The sequence below is a fragment of the Fulmarus glacialis genome, unplaced genomic scaffold, assembly GCF_000690835.1.
Source record: "Fulmarus glacialis isolate BGI_N327 unplaced genomic scaffold, ASM69083v1 scaffold40285, whole genome shotgun sequence".
NCBI lineage: Eukaryota > Metazoa > Chordata > Aves > Procellariiformes > Procellariidae > Fulmarus > Fulmarus glacialis.
The window spans coordinates 1-19,829 of NW_009215713.1; the positions used below are offsets into that span (position 1 = coordinate 1).

General features: G+C 38.1%; 1 protein-coding gene across 1 annotated transcript in view; it reads right to left on the minus strand.

Annotated features, from left to right (window-relative positions):
• Window positions 1–823: 823 nt before the first annotated feature.
• Window positions 824–19,829, minus strand: part of LOC104072348 (A-kinase anchor protein 9-like) — a gene marked incomplete at its 3' end in the record, with an annotated part of 41,047 nt that continues 22,041 nt past the window's right edge. The window contains exons 16-28 of the mRNA XM_009579025.1: window positions 18,757–19,021; window positions 18,393–18,480; window positions 16,967–17,183; window positions 15,274–15,512; window positions 12,860–13,335; window positions 10,735–11,311; window positions 9,172–9,405; window positions 7,305–7,469; window positions 4,423–4,569; window positions 4,150–4,301; window positions 3,096–3,310; window positions 2,470–2,681; window positions 824–986 (exon numbers count right to left, since the gene is read on the minus strand). Of these exons, the coding sequence (XP_009577320.1) occupies window positions 824–986; window positions 2,470–2,681; window positions 3,096–3,310; window positions 4,150–4,301; window positions 4,423–4,569; window positions 7,305–7,469; window positions 9,172–9,405; window positions 10,735–11,311; window positions 12,860–13,335; window positions 15,274–15,512; window positions 16,967–17,183; window positions 18,393–18,480; window positions 18,757–19,021 (3,150 nt within the window). The remainder of the gene's footprint in view (window positions 987–2,469; window positions 2,682–3,095; window positions 3,311–4,149; window positions 4,302–4,422; window positions 4,570–7,304; window positions 7,470–9,171; window positions 9,406–10,734; window positions 11,312–12,859; window positions 13,336–15,273; window positions 15,513–16,966; window positions 17,184–18,392; window positions 18,481–18,756; window positions 19,022–19,829) is intronic.

Below are 19,829 nucleotides of genomic sequence, written 5' to 3' on the forward strand. Positions count from 1 at the left end.
GGGCACGAATCTGCTTTTCGGACAACAATAGGACAGCCTGACACATCCTCTGCTGGGAGCTGAAGTTCGAAGAAACAGAATCTCCAAAAAGTAAGATCAAGTGTTAGATTCAGAACCCACAAAATCCAGGACTGATTCATAGAAAGGAAGGAAACAAGATTTTGGAAAGACCAAATAAGCCTGAAGACGTATGACTGAGAAGAGGAATGGAAAGCAGATGCCATCATTAGGGAGAGAAGCTCAACTTGAAGGACAAGGAAACCCTCAAAGATTCGCCTACATAAAGGAGAAGACCTCAAGTTGTAACCTTCACAAGGGGAAATTAGACTGATGATATGCAGCCTGTGATAGCATTGAGATCAACAGCCTCAGCCTTTCTGTCTCTTCTTACAGAATCTCTGTGTCTGCACTACCATCAAACATTGCTCTAGTTCATGCTGAACCCTTTCAAGGTCAGACAGGTGGGCTAATTTACACTGGGAGTATATCTTCTTTTCAAAAATCGAAGCTCCCATGTTTAGACATGCAGGAACACAAAACACTTTAAAAAGTTTTATGGTATTTTTCACACACAGTCAATGGTATAAGTATAGGAATTAAGCACTATCACACTTGCCCCAGGGAAATGCAATTCTGATGAAGAGAGTTAAGTAGTAGATTTGCAAGAGATTTTCAAGTAACTTAGTAATCTGAAAGGCAGAAAATGGATTATAGACAGGCAAATCAACAACAAAAGACACAAAAAGCGTACCATAGATATTTGGAGGAATGAGCTATGAGTAAGCAACATTGAAATATCTTCCTACTGGTTTCACTTTCTTACCCTCTGCTTTATGAAGCTCTAGTGCCAGCTGATTCTTGGCCTCACTTTGCTCGCTGAGGCACTCCATTAGTTCCTGGTGCTGACTAACCACTCGAGCAGTTTCCCGATTTTGGCGGCTGAATTCTTCTTCAAATTGTGCATGGTTTTCATGCATCTTCTCCAGCTAAAAGTAAACAAATTCCCCTAGCAGCAGATCTTGGATGCACGTGCAATGTAACAACACTACAGTCATTTAAACAAAAACCCTCTTAATTTTTTATAACATTTATGCATCAAGGTCCAGGTTTTGAAGTTTCATTTTAGTGCTAGGTTGACTTTGCCCAAAACCCCTGGACACTTTGGTGACTCCCTGTACTCACATACCTGTATTTTTGCCACAAATCTTACTTAGGCACATAAGTTTCTTTAGTGTGCATAAAAAGAGATACCTCCCTGTTGGCTAAACTGCTCAGCCTGACACTTCCTGAGCCACTTGAAATTCAAAGCATCCTTGCACTTAAATTCTTCAAGAGATTCAGGCATGTCTAACAGACAGCAAAGTCAATACATCATCAGGTTTCCAAGGTATGGCACCAGTTCTCTGAGACTATGTATCTTGCATTCCTACATGCAATGTCTCAAGTTCGAAGGAAAGGAATAGAGCAGCCCCATTCCCATTTAATTTATATTTAGCTTATCCAGGTGGATAGAACTTTGCACAGATGTAAGCAAAGTATGCTTGAATGTAGCTGATGAAGACGACCTAGAATCTACATCTGCCACGGCTTGGGCAAGTGCTTTAACCACAAGTTAACTACATGCTAGTGGAACCAGCATCAGTACCCAAAAGTACAAATTTAAGCACCTCTTTCTAGGAGGGATTTTTTAAGATGGTGAATATACATTTCACATAGACGCTTATCTCTGGGTTGCACAAAATACCTGTCGAGAAGATGAATTTCAGATATACTCCTTCCCTTCACATCTGCTCTTAAATTAGGGGCTTCTTCACTCAACAAATTAATTACTGCAGCACTAAATTCAATCCTCTAAATGTATACAGTACTCAGGCATCTACCTCGGCTTTACAACTTCTCTTTGCAAAGCTGAATGTCTAGACACTGCAAAACTCAGCATGGAAATACTCAAGTTCTTTTATGACATTGAGTTCAGCTCCTTTTATCACAATTAAGCAGTATATAATTACAAGGATGTTTGCTTGCTGCTATCTACATATTCCCAAAACATTTTAACGTGGGACTGAGTTTTCTTGAACCTCCTTATCAATGTTGAAGAAGCATTGATGTGAAGTGCGATAAAAAAAAAAAAAACCCTTAACTCTTGGTCTCCTGAAGTTACCAAATGCATCTAAAAATCCTAGTTTAAATCTACTTAAGGCAACCAACTTATAGCTTTCCTCCAGGATCTGCTAGAAGAAAACAAAAGTCGTTAGTCTCATTTATAAGAAATTATCAAATAAGGGCAAAACCTGCATTGTAAGAAGCAGGGGATGCACATGCCTCCCTATGCTGATAACTTGCCATGTATTCAGACAAAATCTGTTTCTCTTTAGTAGCCAATCCTACAGGGTGCTAAATACACAAGACTTAAAACAGATTTCACATTTTCAGTATAATTATACATCTGTACAGATTAAAAAGTTTTACTTGTTTAGTTGATTCTGTAACCAGCTCCAGAAGTCTCTCCACTGCAGTGCGCAAACGATGACTAATTTTCAGTATAAATTCTTCATTTTCACATGCCAATTCTGGCTTTGCAAAAACACTTTCACATAAGTATTGGCTCAACTCGGACCCCTCATCAGTCACTGGAGACAGCTGGTTGTGTTCTGTGAGAGTTTCATCAAGCAGCTCATCTACTGAAAACAAGCAAGCTATTTAAAAACTCAGAAAAATGACACGGAACTGGCCACTCAGATAACAACTGACATTAGACAGTGACATTGGTTAGTCCTGAAGATGTATTACAAGGTGAAAACTCAATGTTGACAAATCAAGACAGTTTTTCACAATGTTTGGAAGTATTGTGCTATACATCAGTGCCTGAAACTCTGCATTTTCCAGTAACATTTTAATGTTTGCACTATTAAGAGAATTAAAATGAAAGAACACTCCCAGACACTATCTTAAGTGTGAAACAACTTTGAAAGACACACAGAAAACACTGCAACAAGAGATATCCCCTTTCTGAACCTCATCCATATAAAGGAAATGAAAAGCCTTTTTTCAAGAACGTGAATTAACTACATACAGTTGTGCAGATTTGTACTCACCTTTTTCTAGGTGATGCTTTTCTTTGGCTTTGAAATACTGCATGAATCCCATTTCTTCCATAATACTGTGACTTTCTCTAGAATCTCCAGAAGCCAGACTGTCATCAAGGCAAAGACCAATCTTGTTACAGATAAGGTCCTCAATAGCTATTGTGGCCTTCACCAACTCCATAAGCAATTTCAAAAGATGCTGGTAAGATCCCTGCAGTTTTCTCCTAGAACAAAAGCATATCGAACACTTCAAAAATTGCACGCGCTCGATTTAAAAGGCACTTTGAACCTACTGAAAAACTGACAGTCTAAAATGGGTATCTTGCCATAGTTTGACACTTATCAGTGAAGATGATTCAGACGACTCACAAAAAACCAAGGCCATTTTCACAGAGCAGGCTTAGCAAAAAACCTTTGTCTTCTCCATAGTTAGATGGAGAGATCATACTGCAGTCACAAGCATTTCAGGCTTCCACGTCTGTGGAAGCACCAGTAGGGAGAACACTTTCACTACTATAGTATCTGTGACATCAAAATAACGAGGGGTGTTCTGACAGAGGAGACAACAAAAATTATAATTATGAAAACATTTTAGTTTTAAGAAAAACAGTAAGCCAGTTTCTTAAAGGTGAGAGAGGGAATTCTTCCAGAAGCTTATTCAGCATGACAGTTTCTCTAACCCACACATTCCAATGACATATCAAACCAATCCACATTGTACTGAAAGGTTTCTGTGACCAAGAGGCTTTCTCCATTTCCTAGCTTTTTCCAAGATTATACAGTGGAAACCCCAAAACACCAAAGTCTCCATCAGACCACAAGAAAAAAAGGAAGAAAACAAAAGTCTTGCTTTCCATTATCAAGATAGGTTGGTAATTAAAAAAAACAAAACAAAAAAAACCAAAACAAAACAACTTGCAAATAAAACAAATACATCATCATCCTACACTGTTAATTTCAGCTGGCTTAATTTTGCCTAGTTATTGATTTCTTTATAGAAAGTGAGAAAACAAGCTAAAGAACCACCAACCGCTAAGCATTATGTAACCCAAGATGTACACACCTTTCATCTGTGGACTGCTCAATATCAGATCTCAACATGGCTACCAAATTCCCTCCTTCTTGATTTTCTCTGTCCCGCCGCTGAAGGAGTGTCTCCAGTTCAGAGTTGGTATCCTCTATTTCACGATTTAAAGACTCCACTTTCTTTTCCAGCTGTGGAAAATACAGTAATAATGCAACAAAGTCAATCATTTTGCCTAAACTACGAACTTCATTGCACTATGCAACCATAAAAGCGCATTTAAAATCTAGCTTTAAAATATTTTCCACGCACCTGGATAATTATTGTTGCTTTTTCCTGCAGCTGGGCTGATAACATCTCGTGCTCCTTTTGGTGAGCAGCCTGTGCCTTCTCCCTCTCCTGAATCAACACCTGCTCCTTGTCATGTAGTGATGCCTCTTTTTCAGCTTCAAATTCGTCCTGCATAAGTCATATATACTTTGATTTACAGAAAGAGGGGAAAAAAGAAAGAAAACAACCCAACCCCTCAAAAAACCACAACCAAAACCCTCCCCCTCCTTTTTTTTTTTTTCTTTAAATGTGCACACCTTATCTCTCAGATTAACTAGCAGTAACTTACATAGTTAACACCCCCAATCAACAACATGATGCTGAAACTATGATTTAAAAATCGTTAAGTAGGTAAATGAACTATCTGAATGTGCTCACTGAGACCTGGGTCATTTCAGACTGCCGAGATAGTGATGAGGAACAGAAAACAGATGGGACAACTTGGGACAGAGATGGACAGAAGCCACTTTCAGCAACTGCAAGTAGGACAACATGCATAGTACTGAGTTGCACACAGAAGGAGTGATTTACCAGAACAAGTTGAAAATCTACGAGGTAGATTGACATGGCTAAATGATCTAGAAGCTATTAAATGGGATCTCACTTACCTCAGAGTGCTCTAAAGCACTCTAAAGGAAGGGATTAGTAGACATCCCCCACTTCTGCATCAGCAAATAAGGGAGGTGAAACAAGGTCCTGGGATCCCTTCCTAAGGAGGCTAAAAGGAAGTAATTGTTTCTGCAACACCAGAACTGGGACATAAGTTTTCCTGATCACAATATAAAAAAAACCCCGTGCAATTTGATCTATGAAAACCAATACACTCCAAGGTGATAGCTGCCTTTTTTTTTATTGGTAAGTCAAGAAAACAATTTTCCCCAGGGCATGAAATAAGACTTCAGAGCAGAACATATTTAGTCACCTGAGCTGTCCTGGATCCTTTGTGGAAGGCTCAGCCAGTCCTTGCACTGAGTAGAATAACCCATCCATCACCAGCTCCTTAGGTGAGGACTGCTTGCCGCTTGATGAGACCGTAAGGTCTGTCATCATAGCCAAGATCAAGATCAATACTGGCACCTAGGCAATAACAATACCAACTCCTACCCAGAAACCATGAGGCAGAGCAAGGCAGAAGAGCCAAGTCTGCCCAGAATTATAGACTCAAACAGCAGAGCGCTTAGCAGTTAGCAAGCTACAAATGAACAGACACAAAGGAGTATGAGGACTTTCCTCAACCAGTACAGTAAACTTGTGGACCAAGTCTCTGAAACTTCTCAGAAGCAGTGCATCCACTAAAAGAGCATGTCAGACTGTAGAAAGGAACTCTGAATACTTAAAATCTGCTAGGGGAGGCAGGGGGAAGAAAGCAAGGAAACTGGCTGGCATGAAGACAACCCCATAAACAAGCATGGGGGAAGTAGGCAGGGGAAGGCTCATTATAAAAACCTGTATCAGACCATGATGCAGCTCAGCCTAACACTGCAAAGACATCCAGTCAGTCTCTTCTGTGACAAAACACCAATCATCAAGGTAATGAGAGAAAAAAAAGAACACAGACATCTGTACTAGCAGTAGAATTACCCCTGACAAAATTTAAACGAAAAGAGAGGTTTCTGGTGTCCCAAATGCTACTCAGTAACTAAAGTACCTAGGCAGCACAAGAGAGAGAAAAGCAGGAATCACTTCTGGGGTATATGCATAATGGTCAGTCCAGTCCCAGTTTCTGTGGACTGAAGGCTGGGGTTCGGCTGAGGACAGCAATGCCAAATATACCTCCAGCAGCTTTTCAGGATATGCTCATCTCCTCTGTTTCAAAAGACAGCTGCATCAGACGGAGAGCTGTCAAAGAATGACCAGGACTCCACAGTGGGCCAGAGGCAGGAAATAGGAGAAATTTTCTTCTCATCTGCAGCATCCAGTTCTAGAGGTTTGTGCAACTGTTAGTAAGAGTCGCACCTCAGGTTGGAGCACTGACAGGAACAGTAAGGATCTGTTGAAATCTCCCAAGGAGAAGCAAATAAGGAGATGGTAGTTCATCTAAGCTAAGTTGTTTTTGCTCAACAACTTGAGCTCAACACATTCTCAGTACAGTGATAACACTGAGATGAATGTAAGTGCTGCTTTCTGTGTTTGTGAGTTTCCCTCTCTCTTCTGACACAGGCTGTGTCTTCTCCATTCATTTAATAGCTTTATAAATGCTTGTCACCTAACCAATTAAGACATTTTACACAAGGCTCAAAAGATGATAGGCAATTACTACACTCTACACAAGGCCAAACAAAGATAATTTTCAGGCATAAGCATCTTGAAGATGCTCATCAAGATGAAAGTTTGGAACTCAAATGAAGAACCCAAGAAAGCAGAAATCAAGAACAACTAGAAAAAAATCTCATGCACAAAGTGCTCACTGTCATCACACACTTGGTAAAAGCTTTAGATAACACTAAACATTTTTTGCCATATATACACAAGCGCAGTAGACAAGGGATGATAGGCCAAGGGCATAGTCTCTGCAGACACGAAGAAGAAAAAGTTTCAAATGACATACATATAAGCATGTAGGACTGTTGCTTAGAGCAAATACATTCCACTGATTTTTTTAGTTTTGTTTGAAGGACACCACTTCACATCCAATTCAAGGTTTTAAGACAACCCTGTAGTAAATATCGGAAGCAATGCAGTGTTCTGTAAGCAGTCACAATACTGCTTTTCTAGTTCTAACATTGTGAAGGAAGGAAGAGATCTAACTCAGATTGTCTTTTTAAAGTTATATGGCTGAAGAACAAAAATGTATACCAATTGTTCTTTTTCAGAAAAACACACTACCAGTGCATGCTCTGAAGTTCATTTTAATCAGACCCTACCTTCAGCTGTGCAATCTGCTGTTCAAGGAGTATCTCTGACTGACACTTCAGCAACTCAATCTCTTCCTGGAACTGAAGCTGCTGCTTCAATTTTACCTCCTCAAATTGAGCCAGAAGAGCCGTCCGCACAGTTTCTACTTCAGAGGCCGATGCAGAAGCATACATCTGCAGACAAGTAATATAAAATATTTTAGCCATGGTGTTATAATTAAGGAAAAAATAAAACCAAACCAAAACGAAACCAGCAAGCTCAGCCAAATTCTTAGGAGTATTTTCAGAATAGTTCTCTCCAATCCCCAACGCTATACAGAGCTGCTATTTGTCATCACACTGATTATAGAAGAAAGCAAGTTGACAAAAATAGATAAGAAGCAACAGGGCATTAGGTACCAAGTATGTCCTGTATTCATGAGACCATCAGGTCAGACTAACAGAGTACTCCCTACTTGTTCTTTCCAACAGACATTTGTCTAAGAGAAATTCAAAGAAATAAGGAGGAAGGAGTGGGAGAGAAACACTGGGAGAGCATATTTTGTTAAGACGTAATTTCTCTTGTTCAAATGGGATTAAACATTACGCAGATATATTTAATACAATTATCCTATGAGATACAACAAAGAAGTCCATCAAAAATATCAGTGAAAGGTTTGGGGGTTTTTTGTTCATTTGGTTTTTTTCCTATTATCCTCTCCAAGAAGAGTCACTGTAGTCATCAGACTAGAGATAAATCCTGTTTCTAGGATGAAGGGCTTAAAAACTTAATAATCATGAGAACTTCCCACAAATCTAATAAAACTAACTTCCCAGGCAAGTTATGCTTCCAAAAGTAAAGAGAGTTTGCAATTCATTCCAGCCAGCTGGAAACCACTACCAGCTCTAAGGCCTGGCAGTCCAAAAGAACACAGGGGATCTCCTCATACCTAAACATTTTTTGTGAGGTGCACCAAGTAATACAAAGGTGCACCAGTGATTGGGGAGTTATTTGGCAACACTATCCAATTTTCAAATTAGTAAGTGAAAAAGCGAAAGTAAGTTACATTTTAACATAATATAGGTTGTTGGTTATAGCTGGATAAAGCTTATTTTGTTTGTGACTTCTCCTAATATATGAATGTAATAACATAGAAAAGTGAAAAGTCTTGATCACTTGTGGCTGCTTGCATCAACATTAGTCAGATTGTATAAAAGACTGAATAAATAGAAGATCTTATTCCATTTCAATGTTTAAAGAGAACTTAGTGTAGATGATCAAATTTTTAGCCTTCACTATGAAAGTAAACATCACCAAGCTTACACATAAACATTCTCAACAAGAAGAAATGGTAAAGCTTTAAGGGCAACTAGGAAGATTTCCAAACCTCACTGAGAAAACATATTTGGAAAAGTATTACCTACTACAATTTCTCTAAGAAAAGAAGAAAAATCAATGTTAGTAAAGGTTGTTCACTTATAAAAGCTTGAAGTGAGCAGTTAATTTCCACAAATGGTTAATGACCCTATTTATTACCGATTAGTTTTCTATCAAGATGGCAGCTTTAAAATTTTGAATTAAATACGGCAGGAACTCGGAAGAAAGCAAGCCCACTTTCCCCCTCCCCCCCCCCGCCCCAGTAAAGAGAGCACTGCAAACATGGATTTAAATTTTAAAAATTCAGGATAATACACATCTATGAACTCTTTTAAGTCCTTTTTGAATTCTTTTAAGTCCTTTTAGATAAAGCAAGGCTTAAAAATGTTAACTTTGTCTCTTATCTACTGGCACTATTAAAAAAAAAATTCAAAAAGCATCTAGATATACAGCCTTACTTCTAAGGTTAATAAAACTGAATTTACTTTATGTCAAAGTATGGATTAGTAACATTCCAACCTCTTGCTCATGTTCATGCTGTGCTTTTAGTTTCCTCAATTCTTCTTCCAGCTCCCTGGAGTATTCTTCCTTATGTTTCTTAGTTTCTGCCTCATGAAGATCCTGAAGTTCTTGGAGTGCTTTTCTATGTTTTTCCTCCATATGCAATACTTGCTCACGTAATATATCCAGGGCCAGACATTTTTCTTCTTCCAGCAACGCGCTTTGATTTTGAAGAGCCATGTTCAAACCATCCTTTGTAAGCATTAATTAAAAAAGGGGAGAAAAAAAGTAAGTACAAATATTTTGTAACCCATTTGTAAAGCACATGTCTTGCTGTATCAAAGCTTTTTAAGTAAACACGAACAATATTGCCTCATGAATGATGAGCACACATACATATACACACTCTTTGTATCATTGAAATGGGTTTATTTTTCCTATCTAGTAGAAGTTTTGTAAATCCCCTACTTTATCCATGACAGCACTCCCCATCAGCACAATCTTCAACTTTTGCTTTTTGAAGTTCTTTACACTCAAGAACAATTAAAATGCAGATTTAAGATTAGATAACAAAGATAGGACAGAAGAAAAAATCCACTTTTCCCCCCACAAGACCTTCCTCTTAGCTTTTGTGGGCACAGAAACGACATATAACCATAATTTTGCGAAGACAAACAAGTCTGAAAAACAGTACATCTCTCCCTGGAAGGTTCTGAATCATTAGCAATGAGCTAAGCCTTCTTACCTCTTTGACTTGGAGAAGTGACCACTGAAAGAGTGGTCAAACATTGGAACAGGCTGCCCAGGGAAGTGGTTGAATCACCATCCCCTGGAAGTATTTAAAAGATGTGTAGATGTGGCGCTTAAGGACATCGTTTAGTGGGCATGGTGATGTTGGGTTGATGGTTGGACTCAATTATCTTAGAGGTCTTTTCCAACCTTAATGATTCTATGATTCTATTCTATGATTCTGTAAGTCTTGGGATCATTTTTTACCCATCTGAACTCTAAAAGAGCTCACACCTCTGCCCTATCAAGAGTAAAGCTATGGACTTCTGTAAAAGGCCCTAAGACAAGGTCCACTCACCCACGACCTGCTCCCAGAATCCCACCTGGGACCTTCAGACATATCTTTCTTCTATTCTTCCCCTCAAGACTGTGCCACTAGGGAGGATCTCTGGATTCCTAGAGATGTAGCTTAACCTACAGAACTGCATTTATTTTGTTCTAATCACTTCTGAAGAATTGCATGGTAACTCTATCAAGGCAGAGAAGCTCCAAGCCACAAAATGGAAATCCTCCAACCTGAATTATGTTAAAAATATTTACTTCATTTGTACCTTTTCCACACACTGAGATAGAAAACTCATTCATCTGATCATCTGGGGGGAGGGGAAGCGACAGATGGACTTAATTTTCAGCTTCAGTTTCGTGTTTCATCTCACAATATGGCCACACACAAGTGTTAGTGCTGGCACAAAGGAGGTTGTAAAAATACACCCTAAGAACAAGGGAAAAGGTGATCCCACACAATGTACCATGAAATTTCACCTTCTATGCCAAGTTTTCTTTCTGACTCACCTTATGAGCTTCTTCTGCTTCAACAGCCATGGCTTTAAGTTTTTCCATATGAACAGTAGCTAGCTCAATTTTCAAATTATTTTGGGAAAGCTGAAGTTCTTCAGCATGCTTTAATTGCAACTTGTCTATCTCCTGAACCAAGCGTGCTTGATCCATTTTATCCTTTTCATGGACCTGTTCTGTGTGCTGCAGCTGTAGCTTCTCAAGAGCCTGACTGTGTTCATCTCTTATATTCTGAATTTCAGACAGGTAGGACGACTCCAAGGAATCCAGATTTGATAAGTGTTTAGCCTCCAGCTCATCAATTTGTGCCTGATGCTTTGTTTGTAGTTCAGCAACACAAGCTTCAAGCTGAATCTCCTGTTTACTTTCTAGTGTAGATTTAAGTGTCTCAATTTCAGCTTGGTGCTTTGTCTGAAACTCAGCTGTAAGAGACAAAATTTGCTGCTTATGCTTCTCCTGTAACTGCTGACTTTGGAGTTCCAGTTCATCGACATGTTTCTTTTTCAGCTCTTGAAGAAGAATCTCTTGCTCAGTTGTGAATTTCTGAGTCATAACTTTGTGTTCCCCCATAAACCTATATTATTTCCAAGAAAGTTAAGAGAATATTGTAAAAAAGACACTTCAAAAAAAAAAAATTGAAATAATAAATAAAAATCAAAGAAAAATAAGTAGGTCGTACTTAGCCTCCACAAATTTTACTTTATGTTTCAAATACAGAACTAATTCAAAGCAAGACACAAAGAGGATTTCATAGCCACATAATTAGAGGTTTATGCAATGTTACTTGGTAGTATCTGGTTATTACTAGGTAGACTGGAACCCCTATTAAATTACTCGCTAATACAGAGCAACATATTCATCGTTCTCTGAGAAAATACTGCCATATAAGAGCATCTAGGACATAGTATAGACGTTGCCTACATCTCAAATGTGTTGTCTGCAAGTAAACGAACTGCGTAAGATCTCTAAAAACATCTGGTTAAAACTGAGATGTAAAACCACTGTGGAAGTGTATGTGGGATATTTGGGGGCTCCTCCTAACTTACCTCAGCTCTTGGAGGTCTGCTTAAAGCTTGATGCAGAAGATTTAGTATCTGAAATGCTGCAATTTACTGTAATCATTAACTATACTATTTTTGGATACAAACACCAATAATTAAAAAGTGATTGGTTATTTAAAGGCTAAGTTCCTGCTTTCAGTGTTTTCTTACCGTAATTATTTCCCCAATCTTGTTCTACGAGCGTATGTTTGGGGAGGAAAAAAGGGATAAATTTGAAGCAATGCATGCAAATACAAACATGTAGTTGTTTGAGTATTTCCTTTAATACACTAAAAACAATGAGGGTAGAAAGGGGAGGAAAAACTGAGCAGTTAGAACCTTCATGTCTAACCAGAACTGAAGAATACCATATGCAGCCCATCAACCTCAGCGTTCAGTGGATAACACAAGCTTCATTCACCAGGAAAAACTTGCTCAAATTTATTTGAATTGTTTGAAAACACTTGAAAAAATTTAAAGAATTTTTCCAACTACATGTCCTGTAACACTTCCCCTCCTCCAAGGCTAGTATATATGATTTTCAGCTGTGTATTGTATTCTTAACTGTAACAGGCAGAACTTGACTACACTTCATTTGATTTGCTAGACTAGATCAAATGCATTTACATAAAGGAAAATTCTACAGTAAACCATAATGGACAGCATTAATGTTCCTTGGAAGAGTAAGCTTTACATATATAAGTTATGAACTAATGAATTGTAAATAAACTGATTCTTTCTTTCTATCTATCTAAGGCAGGAACCGGACCCCCTTTGCTGAGGGCAAAAGGCAACAGGGCAAGCGTGACACAATAGGGTGTTGATAGTATGTAGGGCTTGGAATCATCATGCATCATCCATCCTAATGACAGACATCAATTATTGGCCTTTACTTCGGTGGATGGGCCACCTTTACTTAACCCGGAAAAGGAACATTTATAATTTATATACATTGGATAAATAGCTAGTGCCATCAAGTGACAAACCTACATCACTACAACTCATTAAGTTTAAAATAAGAAAAAGTAACAATAACAATGACTGAACTGGTAAGTGAAAGTGCTCAAATACTCAGGACTTACTTGTTTTGTGCTTCCATAAGTTTCAGTGCATATTCTTCCTGCAGACAAAGTGTGGCCTTTTCCATTTCTTTTGCCATGAGCGCTTTAGCTGCCTGCAGGTCACTGTCATATTGCTCCTGAGATTTCTGCATAGTCTGTGCACTTGCAAGGCTGTCCTCTAGTTGCTGCAAGTTGTTTTGCTGCTCTTTTACCAACTTCTCCAATTCTAGAATTTTGGCAGCTTGGTGATCTTGAAGCTGATTCATTTCAGCTTCACGAAGTTCAAACTCCTTTTGTAAATTCTGCTTCTCATCTTCTGCTCTATTTTGCAGTTCTATACGCAACAATGATAACTTCTCTTCTGCTTGGATTCTCTGGTCCTCCCTTTCACATTTCCATTTCTTCTCTTTTTCTTTGTACATAGTTTCTATTTTCCGGACTTCTTCTCTGGCTTCCCTTAATTTATTCTTGTGATCCTCAGCAATTTTATATTTTACCTGTGAACGCAGTTATTAAAAAATGCATAAAATACCAAAACCAAACTGAAGTGTGTGAAGTGAATGTTCTCAGGCATTTAAGGCCTTGCAGAGATTCAATTCTTGCAGTGAAGTCACCCTTCCAAATAAAAGTAAGGCTGAAATGTCAATTTATAGGTACTTGAATTCAACATACTATTAAGAATTAATTGGGTTAAGGAAGATAAGAAAAAATTAAGGGAAAATTCTAGAATTAATATGGTATTCTATGTTTTTTTTCTCTTGGGGCCACTTTCCTTCATTTCAGGAGTTCAATTTATAAAGCTATGGGCACCTTAGGTATTTATATTGGGCATGATTAAAAATCTCTTTTAAACCTCTCCTCTCCTTATACATTGCAGTGGTATTTTAGATACAGTGTCCAAGACCATGATCTCATACATAGCGCAAAAGCAACATAAAAGCATGTAGCATAAAAACAGAAGCCAAAGCACCAAATGACTGCTTAATGACAAAAGGGAAAAAAAAGACTCTAAAATTATACTACAGGTAAACAAATAAATAGTAAACTAAGGAAACGACAGGGTCATCTCTTAAAACAAAATTAAAAGCTAATAAGAGATCACACAGGAGCATCAGTATGAAGTATACTCTTCAGCTTTCACTTAGAAGGTTTGTTTTGAACAAATATTTAAGCATTCATTTATGCTACAACCTAAATGAAGAGGCAGAAAAGAAAGGCAAAACCCCCAGATTTTGATTAACAACAATCCATGAAAACTTGGGGGGGAGGCAGGCGGCACTGGAATAGAGAGGCAATTGAGGAAATTGGTTCACTCTATTTCTGAGAGCGAGCGACCAGAAGGCAAACAAAATATGTATTTCCAGACAGTGGATCAGCATGCGGTATAGGCTCATTTCAAACACCGCATTCTGTATACGCTTATCTTTTACCCAGCCAGCAGTGCCACAAACAAGATACTGCAAGTGGTAGCAGTAAGTTAACAGTACTGAAAGCTTCACTACTAGAAGCTTCAGCTGAGTCTCCATTTTATGTACAGTCTGCAACTGTTTTCTCTGGCCCCCTCTACCAGTTTTTAAAGGAAAAGGATACACATACCTATCTCTCTTTAAAAAGGGAGGAAAGGAGGGCTTGAGAAATGAGAGCTTCACCCATCTGATTCTCATAAGCATTCAAATATTGGAACAAATTAAACAATGAATTAACATCCAATCTAAGTTTATCCTCAGATGGGACAGCTGATTTAACAGCTAAGAGGGAAGGTGCCAGATATGATTCTTTCAACACTAAGACTTTGACAGTGAAGGTATAACAGCTACACCAAAGCAAAGCAAAAGCAGAAATCTATTGTCCGTTGCTTTCTTCTTCCCTCAAAAAATGGTCTGAAAAATTATTTCTGGTTATTTGCTTCAAAAAACAGTCCTACCAAAACCAGAAATTTCTTAGAGGGGACACATTCAGCAGAGGGGCTTTTTCCATCTGCCACAGTGCTTTCTGCTGAATTCTCCATTACCACATGACAGTATGCAAGTGCACCATGTTACTTTCGCACCATGTTACGCTACGATGTGCTGCAGTGAGATGTTCGGGATGAGGACTTATTGTACGTGTCTGTATTGGAGCGGTATATGTATGCTTGACCCACACCAATATAAAAGATAGACTGGATCAACCCTTGAAGCACCTGCCTTCCCACACTATCTGTGCTCTTAAAAAGTGCATCTGCAGAGAAACTAAGCGTTTAACACTGAAGTGCTCTGAACTTCAGATTTGTATTCCAGTATTTGTGTGTATCTATGCAAGTCCATTTAAAGCTGAAGCTACTGTCACTAAACTAGGCGCATTTAAAGATAAGTGCTGCTTCTATCTCCCTTGGCCCTCCCAACAGATCTGATCTTGCCCAACTCTATACAAAACACTACTGTAATACGAATTACCTTTTCCATTTCCTCTTTCAGATGCTTTTCATTCTGCACAGAAAAATCTTTTTGTTTAGTAATCTCTTCCTTTAAATGCTTTATTTCTTCCAAAAGCTCTGCAATATACTGTTTCTCAGAGTGGAGGAGAGAGAGCTTAGCTTTGTGCTCTTCCTCCAGCACAGACACTCTCTCAGCCACCTCCATTTCAACTTGATGTGCTGCATCTTGAGCACTCTGTAGGTGCAGTTTGGTGATTTCTGAAAAGAAAAAACAAAATAAACAAACAAAAAAAGACATTCTGGAATTTATTTTCTTTTAATAGGTCCTATTAATGCACAGAAATAAAGCTGAACGTCAGCTGTGCAGTTTATCAGTAGCCATACTGACTACAGACCAACAAGAATCCCTTATCGGGATGATTTTGTACTCTGTTCCGCTTTATCACCACCTTTGAAATTTATCAGTATCAACACACAAAGAATAAAGGGGATGGATCATGAAACCTGTGGCAGGACCTCCCTCCTATGAGCAACAGCCACAGGAGCTGACTTTCTTTTTGGACGAAGTAATGGCAGATTTATGCAAGTTTTATCTCCTCTTTTGCACATACTATTTACATAAGGCATTTGCCCAAAAAGCAGATGGGACAAATCTCTGATCATTCTAATTTAAACAGTTTTGATATACTGTCTAGTATTAAAAATAAATAAATGAAGATAAGAAATATAACTGCAAATTTAAAAAAGTTGTACTGATCCTTTTAACCAACATACAGTGGAATATAGTTATAGCCATGTGTGTTATATAGCTAACTGTAAGTTATGGATGATTAATTCAAACGTTTGTTTATCATACCGTGCTCCCAGAAAGAGGTTGCAGATAAAAGAACTGCCATGATCCCTTACCTGCACCTCAACAATATACGCATTTCATATTGAACCAGTACAAGGCAGTATATTTCTATAAATTACGATTCTAAGAAAAGCAGCAACTGTTAAGAAATGACATAAACCCATGATCACATAGGAGGTCTCATTAAATTTAGCCGTAAGAGGAATTTTAACCTGAAGTCTACAGCAAAAGATACCTATTACAAATTCTGCTCCCCTTAAATACTTTCTTCTTTGTTCAAAAAATTCATCCCAATATGTATACCAACTAGTTGGCAAACACAGGAAGAAAAAGAAGTATTAATGTCAAATGAGCAGAGCACTATCAAACCCACAAAAGGAAAACAGGTAAAAGAAGCATGGAACATAGAACAGAAGTGGGTCTACTCTATGGAACAGAATGAGAACTGATCTATTTCATGCAAATACAAGAGACATTTAACATAACTGACAGACAACACTAAGAAATTTTCAAGTAACTATTAATTCAGGAATTGACAGTGCCCTTCTAGGCATCAAGAATGAAAACCTGAGAACTCCTTTTAGCAACTGCTCCACAGTTGTAGCAGTTCTGTATTCACTACAGAATAATCAACTTATGGTCACCACATCTTTGGAGGTGCAACTCAACATGCCCATAAAAGTCAAAAAGCAAAGCGCTCGATGCCAGGGACTAAAATGTGTTAAGCGTTCTCTATAGTTTAGAGTAAACTAATAACAAATTGAAAATGTCTTCAGATAAGCCTTTAAATATTTAAAGAAAAATATAAGCCACATAAGCAGCTTCCCATTTTACTTCCCAGTCTGTCAGCTCATCTTACCTTTAACATGTTCTTCTGAAAGTCGGGCACGGAGCTGCTCAAGTTCTAAACAATGCTTTCTTTTCATTTCCTCTATTTCTGTTATATATTTGTCTGACAGATCCATCTTCATTTTCATTAGGTCCTCCTTATATTGAAGTGCAAGGGAAGACCTTAACGAATCTAATTCATGCCTGTGTTGTTCTTTAAGCTGTACCTGCAAACAGGCAAGTTCTTCCTACAAAAGAAATGGGTTAGAAAGACATCTTCAGCTTTGAAGAAACCATGCCAAGAATCTTTCAATGAGAGCAATATATGAATTGCCCTATAATGCAGCACCTGCTTGATACGTTCCTGCCACTCCATCTGCTACTAGAGTGGCAGAGACCCTCAAAGTAGAATCATAGAATCATTTAGGTTGCAAAAGACCTTTAAGATCATCGAGTCTAACTGTAAACCTAACACTGCCAAGTCCACCACTAAACCATGTCCCAAGTGCTGTCTTAGTGTATTTCGAATAGGGAAACAGGGCGAGTAAGAAAAAAATAGTCTCAAAAAAATCTGTATATTAGAACCTTTTCAGTAAAAAAAAGTAGATACAGTCTGGAACCATGCCACAAGGCAGATCTGAGTTTCAGGAGCTGTTTGAAAGTATTGTAGAGGGGGAAGTCCCACATGCATTTGGGGAGAAACTATTGACTCTCAACACTGAAGAGATGCCCCTCTACACACCACAGAACTTAGAAATAACGATCTATGAATGCAGTTTCATACTCAGCTAGGTAACAAATAGCAGCAAGAAAAAAAGACATGATGTATACACTTCTCATTTATAACTCATGTTTTTTGTGTGATTTACTAATGAAATTGAGCTCATGCTGTCTTGTGTATGTCTTGTCTGCTTGTCATTCCCTCATTAAAAAAAAAAATATTACTTTTTATAATTAATTTAAAAAATAAAGCCAAAAAAAAAAAAAAGGAAAATTCCTTTTTGAAACTCTTAGTCAACTTCAGATAAGTTGAGCAATGAAGTCAAGATCTTAAATTACAACAAGATACATGAAAATAGGTGCATAAATAGAAGAGGGACCAAATTAGCATCTCCACTTGAAAAGAACAGACAACAATAAAAAGCACAATTACTACAGAAGCTATAGAGAAGAGAAACACCATGAATTCTGCACTTGTGTGGAATAGCTTTGATAAGCTCCTTACTAGGCATGGGATAACCTAGAGGACACAAAATTACAGAACACCATGTTTCATGGGTTCTGCTAGTCTGAGAACTATTTAAAGTTGGTAATTTACAATATACTTGTCAAAAGTAATTAAGCCTTAATAAATGTGTCGAATTAACTAACTCTTTGCTAAGAGCTAGGAATCAGACATCAATTTTCATACACATCATGTAATGAACAATTGAACTTTAATATATCAAAAATACTACCTGATGTTGTTCCAGCTGTTGATTTAGCTGACCAAGTGTATCCCTTCTCTCTTTCTCAGTAGTCTCTTCAAAAACTGCGACAGAAGAACTGAGAAAAGGGTGTTAAAGTTTAAGATTGTAACGTGTGTCCAAATTAAGCTAAATGAACTTGCTGACTTACGATGTAGTACTGAAAGTAGGCAACTACAACAACTGCTTCGGACTGCGCACACATGACTTCCATTGCTATGTTTCTAACTACAGATCACCTAATGCCCAATCCCACCATATTTAGATGCTAACATCACCTTTTATATATAAAAAAAAAAAAAAAAAAAAAAAGCATGATGTCATAACATGAGATGAAAGGAAAAATAATAATCACCTGATGTTCCCTGCTTGATCTTGACTCACTTCCAACTCTGACAGTGAATATTCCGTCAGTTCTTGCAGTCTCTGATGCAGCAAAGTCAATTCTTCTCTGTAGTTTTCTTCAGCAACTCTTAATTTGTTTTCAAAATAAAGTCTCAGTTGTTCCAATTCAGTTTCATGCTCACTTTTTCTTTGCTGACGCTGCTGTTCAAATTCTTGTTTTAAATGCTCTATTTCTTCCACCCGTGATGCGCGAGCCAGGAGCTGCTCTTTTAGCTCTGGAATGGAGGCAAAACCAACACAAATACTCAGAAGTACATATCTTTAGGCTAAGTCATTCTGTGAAGATCAGCCATATTTGACTTGTTGAGATAGCAGTAAAATGTTATCCCACAAGCTACATAAGAAAATGAACTTCTGAAAGACGAAACATTCCTTCCTCAGAAGACAGTAAAACCGTGTTCTCCATTTACACTGCATTCAGAGAAACCATCCTCATGACAAGAATCAAAACTACCAGCAGACTGTTAGCCCTCCTCGTTCCCTTGTGCTTCAGATCTGGGCTAGTGACATGCAGAGTCCTGCAGTATTGCTTAATCTTCACACCTGCTTGCTGTAGCAACCGGAAGCAATAATTCAGTCAAGAACATTTAATTTGCTCCAGGGAAAACTACCCAACAAACAAAAACAACTTTAGCACAAACTATACAGAAAAACAAAATCACAAGGAAGAAAAAATTAAGTCAATTCTGGATTACTTTAGTGATGGTTTGGCTATCCATCATTAGCTCAAGCAGAGGCTAAATTCATGGAATTAAAAAGAACTATCCAACAACAACAACAACAAAGTAGAATGCAGTAAAAAACAGCGATCGAGGCTGGTTCAGCAAGTTACCCTCCTTTCAGGGAATGAAGGCAATGGCCAGCATCGCAGCACATTCATGAACTCTGAGAGCTTTTTTCTCTCCACGTTCTGTAGTAAAGAAGCAGTAATGTATCAGGAAGTGAAAAGTTAGGAAAAAAGGACAATAATCATGAGAGGGAATTAAAAAAGTTTCCCAGATGGCTCAACTTCCCAGATGACTT